The sequence below is a fragment of the Struthio camelus genome, chromosome 9 (assembly GCF_040807025.1).
Source record: "Struthio camelus isolate bStrCam1 chromosome 9, bStrCam1.hap1, whole genome shotgun sequence".
Lineage (NCBI taxonomy): Eukaryota > Metazoa > Chordata > Aves > Struthioniformes > Struthionidae > Struthio > Struthio camelus.
The window spans coordinates 12,350,638-12,361,209 of NC_090950.1; the positions used below are offsets into that span (position 1 = coordinate 12,350,638).

General features: G+C 48.6%; 1 protein-coding gene across 2 annotated transcripts in view; it reads left to right on the top strand.

Moving 5' to 3' along the window:
- The window catches only part of SGPP2 (sphingosine-1-phosphate phosphatase 2), a 36,210-nt gene that overhangs the window by 21,810 nt on the left and 3,828 nt on the right, over positions 1–10,572 (top strand). For both annotated transcript variants that reach the window (XM_068955122.1, XM_068955123.1), the window contains exons 3-4: positions 3,194–3,373; positions 5,697–5,786. In XM_068955122.1, coding sequence (XP_068811223.1) covers positions 3,194–3,373; positions 5,697–5,786 — 270 coding nt within the window. The remainder of the gene's footprint in view (positions 1–3,193; positions 3,374–5,696; positions 5,787–10,572) is intronic.

The following is a 10,572-nucleotide window of genomic DNA, read 5'->3' on the forward strand; positions in this document are numbered from 1 at the left end:
CCAGGCGTTTCTCGGTAGTTTGTCTTCTCCAGCTCTCTCTGCCTTACGCAGTCCAGCACGTTTGTTGACTTCTGTTGCTTCAGCAGTGGAAGAGTCTCCGCTTTCAAACAAACTCCACGCGCAAAGACAGAGGTACTTATTAACGTGCAAATTAAAATTATTTATGCTGAATATGTCTGTAAACTGTTTTCCACCAGAACGGCAGAAAATTTGGTGGCTTTGCATCACTCAGCCTGGATGGAAGAGAGCTTGTGCTAGACATAATCACAGAAGAGCAGACAAAAACAGGCAGACAAAAAAATGTTAGTAATGTAGGAAAGAAACTGCACAATAATGCATGAAGAAATGATTTGCTTCAAGGTTTCTCCTCTTCTCTGTGCATATATGACAGCAAATTGTGCCTGCTTGCTCCGTTTTGAAGGGCTTTTTCCCTTTTCTCTCAAACTTTCAGCCTCGGGCCTGGAGACTCATTGGGTGGAGATTTGCACGAGCGTGTAAGGGCTTTAAGCATGGATTTTATTTAAATCTTAGATAAGTATGGTTTGATCTTCTGTTCTCCCTTTCCACGCTCCAAAACCGAAGGAAGAAGACGTGACTCCATCTGCTCCCCTTTGAATAAACCTGGTGGAGCCAATACTCCAGATCTTCCTGCTCTCCTGTGAAGGAAGCTGTGCTGGAGGAGGACCAGGACTTGGGGGCTTATCCTTTTTCAGGCCTGGAAATGCATAACCTGCTGTCACCTGCTACGGGGTGACGTTACCTGGTCATGCCTTACGTGGCTGTCCCCTGTTCATCTGTCCAAAGCCATTGTAAATGTGTTGACTTTAAAACAAAATCAGCTGCAGCTGGACACCCTTGGCCAAAAGACCGCTTGGCTCGTGTCAGGTAGGCTGGGCATGGCAGCACCATCACCCTGTCTGGTGACCTGAGCAACCCCAGGTAACCTGCTGGGCTGGGGCTGGGGTAATTTCAGCCCATGATAAATTTGTCCCAGAGCCATCAAAGGTTTTTGATGCTGTGCAAGTAAGAAATTAAAGTCAAGCTCAGATGAAGTTCAGCTCTGTGTTCATCTTTAGCCTGTCCCCCGTGCTCATGTCTCCTCTTCCTTTTTCCTTCCCTTCCCTAACGTTTGTTACAGGGGGTTTTCTTACCTGTTAGGTTGAAAAATGCTGATAACAGGCCAAAACTTTCAGGCTGCTTGCTTTCTTTCCTGGGACTGTTAGAGAATAAATCCAAAATGACAGAGACATAAGGTCCTGAAATGATGAAATGTGAGCTAAGAGAGGAAACGCCACTTAACCAGGCGGAGATGCGCTGTCTTCAGAGGGTCGGAGTCGCAGCAGGGTGCAGCTCAGCCATCCTGCCGTGCAAAGCGGTGCTGCAAGTCTGTGTCTAGGCAGCCCTTGGGACCGCATCTGCGGTGGCCTCATGCTTGTTTTTTTCTTACCTTTTATGGATGAGCTCTGGAAACTTACCCTTGGTGAATTCATTGGGGCATTGCGCCCAGCTGCGCTCCTGCGCTGCCGATGCGATGCTCTCCGGCAGAGTTGACGGAAACGGTCCGTTTGGCTGGTGAAGTGCCTGTGGGGCCCGGCGCGCTCTGCCGGCTGTGCTTCCCGCGCCGCTGGGAAACCTCGCCGCTGCTCCCCACCGCTGTGAGCCGCAGGAGCCCGCGCCGAGGCCTGAGCAATTCTTTACTCTTGTAGGCACCTCGTAAGGCTGGTGCCACTGCGTTATACGGAGGGCAAGCAGCAGGGCAGCGCTTTTGCTGGGTGGCTTTTGGCAGTGGTGCGCTCGTCATCTCTTGCTTTCCAGGAAAAACCTGTCAGTTTGGCTGATGGGGGCTGATTTAGTGCTCAACAAGTGCCACTTCTGCTAAGCAGTCCAGGAGGCCGCATGTGACACCGGGTGCATCACCCCCAGATGAGCTCAAAGCAAGAGCTGTGCTTAGTCTGAAAGTGCTCTGGGTTCCCCTGGGTATTTTATGCAGATTTTCTCTCCTCTCATTACCGTGTTTATACAATACATACTTAAAAAAACCCAAAAATGTAAGGATCACAAATGAATTTGGAATGAGAGAAAAAAGGTAAGTGGTGAGCATGCGTGATGTTGCTGCTTACCCGTGCCACCTCCGGTGCTTGGCATGCTTTTTACTGTCAGATGAGTCATAGCACAGTGACTCTGATAACCTAGCTTGTCCTACCTTGCTTCGAAGATGTTATCACAAATGGTGGCGTCAACATTTTATCTTACGTTAGAGAGAATGATTTTGCTTTAAATTCAGACACTTAATAAACTTCCTAAGATGTGCCTGCATCCACTTGGAAACTGGTGGCATTAACATAATAAATCCGTCCAGTGGTTTCTTCGGGACTTTCTTTCCATGAGCTTTTGGTTACTCTGAACAACCGGGAGCAGCGTATCTGGTAGCTGTCCTACGCCCTGTGCATCGCTGTGAGATCGGAGCGGTCAAGCCTGCCACGGGTGGTGGTGACGACAGGCTGGCGACGGGTTCAGTGCGTCTCCTTCCTGTCGTTTGCTGTGACCTGAGAACGCAGCGTTTCCCCCTTTTTTTGATCATGCAAAAAAAACCCCAACAAATCAGCGAGTTGCGTTGCTCGGTAGGTCGTTGGCGGAGCCCTGGCTTAAACCTCCCCAGGAGCGCCCCGGAGCGCTTTGTCGCTCGGGAGTCGGGGGGAGAACCGGGGCGTGATGTTGCTCGCCCATCTTCGCCTGCTGCCGGGGTGGTTGCTGGGGCGGCGCGGCAGCGGCGGTCCCGTAGCGCCTCGTGCCGCCCTGGGCGGCAATTTGAAGGTGGCGGCAGCAGCATTTGGCGTATGCCCGTTTGCTTTGCAGGAAACAGGTTATAAGGGGTAGAAAGGAAACGATTTAAACTTGAACTTCGCTAACGTAGGGTAGGAGCCAGCTGTCTGTGTCGGCCCGTCCTGTAGCGTCGCGTGTCTTTGGTGAAGGCTCCTTTTGGTCCCAGATCTGATTGCGTTACAACTCTGCGCAGCAAAGCTGCTGCTTCCTTCACTGCCCAGGATAATGGAAAAACCTTTAATAATTCAGGGGGTGAACTCTGTTCTCAGAGCGGTGGATTTTGCAGCAAAAAGCTCAGAAGAAGGCAGGCTCCGGGGTGGGCCGAGCGGGCGTCCCCGCGCTGACCGTGACCTCCTCTCCCTCCCCGCAGATAGTGATGTACATCGGCCAGGTCTCCAAGGACCTGCTGAAGTGGCCTCGGCCCCTCTCGCCGCCCGTGGTGAAGCTGGAGAGGAGGACGGATGCTGAGTATGGGATGCCGTCTACCCACGCCATGGCAGCCACTGCCATCTCCTTCTCCTTTCTGATCGCAACCATGAACCGGTACAAGGTGAGGGGTTACAGCAAACGAATAAATAAATAAATAAATAAGCGTTTGGCTGCTTCTGCTAAATTGCAGAAAACACTAACAAATCCGAGGCTGTTGCCACTTTGGGAAGAGCTCCCTGTATTTCCCCAGGCATATGCTCTTCCCTCGAGTTATCCATAGCTGGCAGATAGTAGATTCGAAAAGAAATTCAGTGGAAACGTCCCTTCTGTAGCACAAAACCAGCTCAGGGTGACTGGTGGGTTGCACTACCGCGTCAAGGCCTGGGAGCTCGCTGCGCGACCGCCCGCCGCCCTGCACGGCCGGGCCTTGGAGGAGCCCCAGTGCCGTCGCGGAGGAGCCCGGCGTGAGCTTTTGGGCGCCTGCCTGCTGTCGGGAAACGCCAGTGCCCCCGGAAACCGAAGGAGCTGCGTGTCACCTCGTGCGCTGGGCGAGGCAGGAAAAGCATCCTTGGAAATCTCCTTCCTCAGACTGATAGCACCTAGCACAGTTTGTTTTCCAGACAAGCAGCATCAGTTTCACTGCGCCGTTGCTGTCGGCTGCTTGGGGAGATCTCGTAATTGTTTCTCCCTCACCTTGAGCCTTTTATCTTTCTAAAAGGATTGTCTCCTGGATCTTGCAGACTCCTTTCCCCAGAGTGGTTATTTTTATTTCATTTCATGAATCCTCACGTGTATTTCCTGCATCCTAGCAGTAGTAGGACCGGGTGCTTCTCAATGTCTGAGCAGCCCTGGTTGTCCTCTCCGGGACACCTTGGGTAGCTGCAGCATATGTCCAGGAGCAAAGTGCGACCACCCATTCGGTAAAAGTTACAGGGCTGCATGTAGTGGAGGTGGACTCTGATTTTCCTTTGGAAGAGGATATGGTGGTTTTACATAATTCTGGCTGTAAGAAGTGAGAACCTAGAAACTGAGGTCTCTGAACTTCAGATCTGAAGTAAAATCCATTCTCTGGCCTCTCCTAAAGGCTGTGCTGTCTTTCTAGCCGTGCGCTGTTCAGAAGGTGGCAGTGCCTTGACAGAGCTGCCCGCAGGACCTGCCTAGCGGTACTTTCTCCCTCTTCTCAGTCGATAGCTAGCAGTGGGACGTGTAGCTCTTCACAGGCAGTCTCACACTCGTTGGAAACTGCCGTGAAACAATAAAACCACTGTAAAACAATTAAATGATTTAATTGCTTCTATTAAGAAGGAAAAATCCACCAGTGCATTATGCTGCCGTCTTCCAAAGCTGCCCTAGTAATCAATTACTGACCTGGACCAGCTCCCAGCCTGCCTGCTGGAGAGGGGATAAAGCAGATGTAAATACTCTGAAGGCTTAGAGAAGTGAGGAAAAAATAGCGTTTTATGAATTGGGAATGACATCTGTAGACAGGAGCTGAGCTATCTATGTCAGGGGCTAGAATATGCCAGAGGGAAAGAGTCATGAGTGAGTTGTTGTGCTTAAGAGATCTGCAGAAGAATTTCTGCCCTGACCTACAGCGACTGTGGTCATCCATTCAGTCAGGAGACACTCGGGGGTTGATGGAGTCTGTGTGTCAAACTGGGTGAATTTATTGCATTTATCTATATTTGGTTTTGTTTTATTTTTCAGAAAACGTTTCCCTTACGGACTAAAATGAGTCCACCAAACTCATCTTCAGTGGAGCCCTAAGACAGGGTTTGAATGAGTGGCTGATGTGTTAAGCTTATTCTTTACCAAATGTGATTTTTTTTTTCCCCTTTTTTAAATGGTGATGTTTTTTCAACATGTACTTCCATGTTAGCGGGCAACTCGGAGAGGGAATCGTGCAAACAGCTTTGCAAGAAGATTATTAATCCTTAAATGTCATAGGAAAGAGTGGTCCTACTTGCTGTAATAACTGGATCGTTGCTTCAGCCTAGACATTGATTTCCCTTCCCTCCCCCCCACCCCGACCCATCCTGCGGCTCGAGAACTATTGATCAGGTCAGACTCGGTATCGCGTTTCCCTCCTGGGTGATCGGAGGCAGCAGTTAAACCTTGGTGGTGGCTCATACAACGTGCAGTGCCTTTCCCCCTTCTTTAAGGTCTTCGCTGGCCTTTAGTGCCCGGTGTCCTGGATTTTGCAGACGGATGTCGGGGGGAACAGCTCTGCAAACGCCACGCGTTGCCCAGGCTTCTCGTGCTCAGGTTGGACCCTGCAGAGCGGGCTGACCGTCCCCAGGCCGCAGGGGACCCTTCGCAGGGCGGCAGACTGGCTGATGCTAGATCGGTACTCAGGCCGGCTGTTCGGGTGCTTTATTTCAGATACGTACTGACGTTAAAGTAGATAACGAGCTAACCTGCGTGTTTTTTTTTTCTTTTCGCAGTACCCGTTCGAAGTGGGGCTGACGGGGGCGTTTGTGTTTTCCACGCTGGTGTGCCTCAGCAGGCTCTACACGGGGATGCACACCGTCCTGGTAAGGAGAGTGGTGTGTGTGTCTCGCCTCCGCCACGGGACTGCAGCGATATTTAAGTAACGCCACTCAGTTTTAGGCTGTGCGTTCAGAGGCGGTTGGGAGGAAACCCCTAGGCTGCTGCTATTTGCATCTGCAAGGGAGTTACGTGCGCGGTTAAGGAACCCGCCAGGCCAGCGTGTGGGGGTTTAAAAGCCGGGTGAGGTTGGTGTGGCATGTGAATCGTAGTCCTGTGTTTTGAAATCTTAATTGTAAGGAGTGCACTTGTGCAACTCTCCACTGCTGTTTAGCTAAGCTCTTTGGGCAATAGTATCACTGCTGTCAGCAGCAAACCCGACGGGCTGGGTCTGCCTGGGAGCGCCAGGGAGGCGCAGCAGCTCCGTGAGTCATGCTGGCCACCAGCCGTGGTGGTAGAACTTGACAACTAAGCTGTCTTCTGGGGACTGAGGAGTAGCACGTTTCATATCGCCGTGCAGGGACGTGAGAGTTTTAGAAATGATTATGACAAGCTTCAAGAAACTTTAGACTGGTAGGAAACTCGAAGGACTGAGATGCGCAACTGCTTTATCCAAAAATATTCATAAAATATCTGTGACTTTTTGTATGATAAACTTGTAGGCCATGGTTGTTTAGAGGAAATGAAGTCTGTCCTGCTTTAGGAGCGGATTTCAACATAACCTTGATTACGAAGCAGCTTCCTGACGAGAGGAAATGTTATTGATCTATTGCACGTAGTTATCGGAGGGGTGAGCCAGGTCCCGAAGTGCGAACGCAAGCTTCTAGCTGGCTCCACGTATTTGTTTAGTACACATTGTATATTGGTTGCATAGGAAGAAATATTACATCTTTTACTAAGTAATAATCATATTTGCTCTAATAAGGAGACTTGATGAAATCAAAAAGAGAGCCCTTATGAGATTAAGGTTATCTATAAAATATGGCCTGACCTTTCCTTCCAGCCCTAGTGGATCAAAACAATATCTTAAATCCAAGCTGGAGACATCCTTTCTTAACTAGTGACCTTAAGTCAATCAGTAAAAATTCTTAGCATATTTCCCTTGCTGTTCCACGATAATGAAAGATGCCTCTAAATTTAGATGGATTTTAGGGTAAAGAATAAGAAGTCCTTTGTGCCTTTGACACCATAAAAAAGGCTTTAAAATAAAATAGCTCCTCAGTTTAACTGTGAGAAATCCTGCCTGTCAATAGGCCAAACATGCTTCGCTCGGGCCTTTGTCTCGCGAGCGTCCCACTGGCGAAGGGAGCGGGCAGAAGCGTTTGGCGTGGTTGCTGCTTCGCTACTGTCACGCCGTCCTGGGCATCGACTTTCCCCGTGCAATTAAGGATTCCTTGCAAGTTCCTTGCCCGGCTTGCCCCGGTGGCTCCTGGTCTGCAGAGGCGGGCCCGAACCAGCCGAGCCGCCGGCCGAAACGGTGGTGCTGGGCCACCGTGTCCTTCTCCCCAGTGTTTTGCCAAATTGACTTTTAAGTAGGTTCTCAACAGAAAACGAATACGGAAGGGATATAATTACGTATTAAGTGACCGTAATATTTTTATTAAAGCAAATGAGCAAGTGCAACGTATCCGGTGACTTAGTGAATGTTTCCAATTTAAGGGAGCGGCGAACAAATGGTGCAGTCTGCAGCTCAGCGTTGCTCGCGTTGCCCTCGCGTCCGGAGCGGCCTCAGAAAGGAGGGGTGGGAGCGAGAAGGTTGCGCCGTTCATCTGGCATTAAACAGATAATCTAATGACAGCAGCTTTCCTACACGCCCTGAGCACGAGACTGTTCCCCGTTAGTGGAGAAGTGGACAGGAGGCAAGGCCTTCCCTTGCCTGTTAGAGCCCAAATTATGGGGCCCGAAGAGCTTGCAATGGGCGGATTTGGAGTTGTCAGGAAAGGGCAACGTAAAAACGTGGAGTCGAGTTTTGACGCAGAGAATCGGTAATTGCAGAGAGACTGTTCTTAAGGAACAAAGAGCAGCTGGAGACCCTTGGACTGGGACGCTTGCCTTTTTTTTTCTGGACTTTCATATTTTGATGAATATCCTTTTACTGTGTGGCTTAAAACTTCGGCCTAATTTTTGACCCCCGTCTCAGTGAGATGAACAAGTTTTCCTCTCTAACCGTCGCTGGAGCATGTCTGAGTCATCTCATATTTGAAAGGATGAGTGACGGTGTTCACGTGAGGACACAGTATCCCAGAAAGATACGAGAAGAACCACGTAGGTCATGTTCAGAAGGGCTTAATCAGCTGAGGGTGATCCTCAAAGCAAGGGGGAGGCGGGGAGGCTTTCATCCTCCCTCTAACCCTTCAGGGCTCGCGATAGGAATTCCTTAATGCACCAAACTAATGGATTTTGCATTAGCTGTCGCAGGAGCGCCGGGTTTTCCCCTGGCTGCGATGCACGCTGCCCCGGCTCCAGCGAGCGACGGCAGCTTAGGGGAGCAGACGGCCACTTAAGAGCCACATTTAATCTTGTGACAAGCCGACTAATACGGCAGTTTTCCATTTGTGCAGCCCCGGTTTAAAAGCAATAATGTCCTGTGCTGGCCAGCACTGGGGGTAGGATAGAAGGAGAAGTCAAAAGGTGGGGGGTTTTGGTTGTTTTTGTTTTTGTCTTTTTATGATGAAAAAAAAACGCCAGGAGTTGTTTTGGTAAAGAAAGTAAATAGTTTCTTCTGAGAAATATAGATTCAATCTTGATGCTTTTGTTGCGAATTACACTACCCTAAAGCGGGCACCCTGCTCGTTTCTGGGCTCTCTCTCTCTTTTTTTTTTTTTTTTTAACAACACCATTAATCCTGAAATTGCCTTAAATATTATAAAGCTGATAAAGAAACAGGATACTGGCATCATTTTACGCTCTATAGCAGTACAGTCCTCATAGGATGAAACGGTGTCTCTTGAGAGTAGAAAGCCAACAATGTGCTTCTGTTTAGAAGAGCCGGTATAGCATAACCCTATTGCTAAGTGAAACCATGAAGGGAATTCAGGCATTAAGTGGCTGCATACAAGGCAGAGCAGGAAAAGTCTTCTTATTGCTTTGGTTGGAACTAGCAGGGAATATCTTTGAATGCCACCATACTTGGGATGCCATTTCATGCTCTAGGAGTCTTTTATCGGCGTTTGTGATTCCAACCTTCACCATGAGTTTAATTGTAATGGGAAGAGTATCAAATGGTTTTGCCTTCAAAAAGCCAAACCTCCTGGTTATGCAGTCCTCTAAAAATCTGCGGTAGAATCTTGTTCAAGAAGTTCAGCACCAGAAATGCACCGAGAGCGCTGCTGCCAGCTTTGGACCCCGCGAGGACGTGCCCAGTTTTCCCAGGAAAAGTCCCCGAAGTAGCATTTGCTGAACCACTGCTACTGCCCTGTGCACAAGCATAGTTCAGCGGTATTTTAAGTTGCTCAAATACTGTGTCTAATGTACCGTGTGCAACTGGATATTTATGTCAATTGTTTTTATTTACATACTTTCCTGTAGTACAGGAAAATAACTTAATCTTGCAGCATTAGAAACCCAATACTGGTTCATTCTTTAGATAGCAAAGCAAAATTCCTCCTTTCCAGTTAAAATATAGAGAAGTAAGGCCTCTTTTTTTTTTTTTTTTTTTTTTTTTTTTTTGCTTGCCAGGGTCGGTGAGGGCTGCATGGGGTTGGGGCAGGCTGGGAATGAGTGCAGGCCCAGCACAGCAGCAGATGGGCATGGGCTTTGCAATAGGGCAAAAGCCATGTCTAGGGCTGACACAGCAGTTGGGAGTGTCGAGCGACCTGGAGCGTCCAAACTCGGAAGTGGGAGGTTTTAAACTTTGCCAGGTAGCATTGCACCTTGAGCAAAAGCCATTCCTTCCCTAATTTAAAAATTCCTATATAATTGTGGGTTTGCTGGGATGCTAATCTGTTTACACAGACAAATAGGCAAAGAATGTGCTTCCTGGGAATATTGAAAGTGTCTCCAGGACAGGAAAAAAATTAAGGTCCCTCTTCTAAATGTACAGTACAAAGATTCTAGAAAAGTGGTTTTTCCTCACAAAAATCAAGCAGTCTTTCCTCTTCTGATATTCTGCTTAGAAAGTTTAATAGACAGGGGGGAAAAATCACTTAATTGTACATTTGCTAAATACCTTCTTAAAATATCAGTCTTTAGCTCACCACCTTTTGCAGGGTTTTAGGAAAATCGAGCCTCTGCTGGTGCATATCAGTATGCATTTTCAAATTTGCATTCAAGCATTTGCAGGAGGAAAGACAAGATAAAACCAATCATTTAGCTAATCTAATTTGGAAATAATTCGTAACGTTGAACCAGTCCAGTCCTTTCTGAACCAGTTTGCAAAAGCCAGCCCTGTTGCCTTGTGGAAACCGTGCTTCAGGCCCCGGCTCCCTTCTGGGGACTGTCGTCTTTCTGGAGGACTAAGCATCACGTAACACAGTGCAGGTTTCCTTTTGCCTGATCTCTCCTGATGCACCACGGGGGAGAGAGTTTAGGAAGTCGTAAAAACGCTGAAACAACTTGAAAGGCAGCATTTGGAGTCAGCTTGGTAAATCTAACCAAAACATTTGGTTTGAGGGACGTTAATGTTGGATTAAATGCTTTTAGTTGGAAGAGAAACACACATGAACAGCTTTTCAGTTTCACTCCTTAATCACACGTGGAGGCGGTGTTGAGGTGTCAGGATTTTTTCTTTCAGTGTAAGGTGGACAGATAGTGGAGCGGGGGACGGAGGTACGCAGCGCGGGTGGGATTTCGGAGCGTCAGTGCTGAGAGCGAACGCTGGCGCTGCTGTGTCCT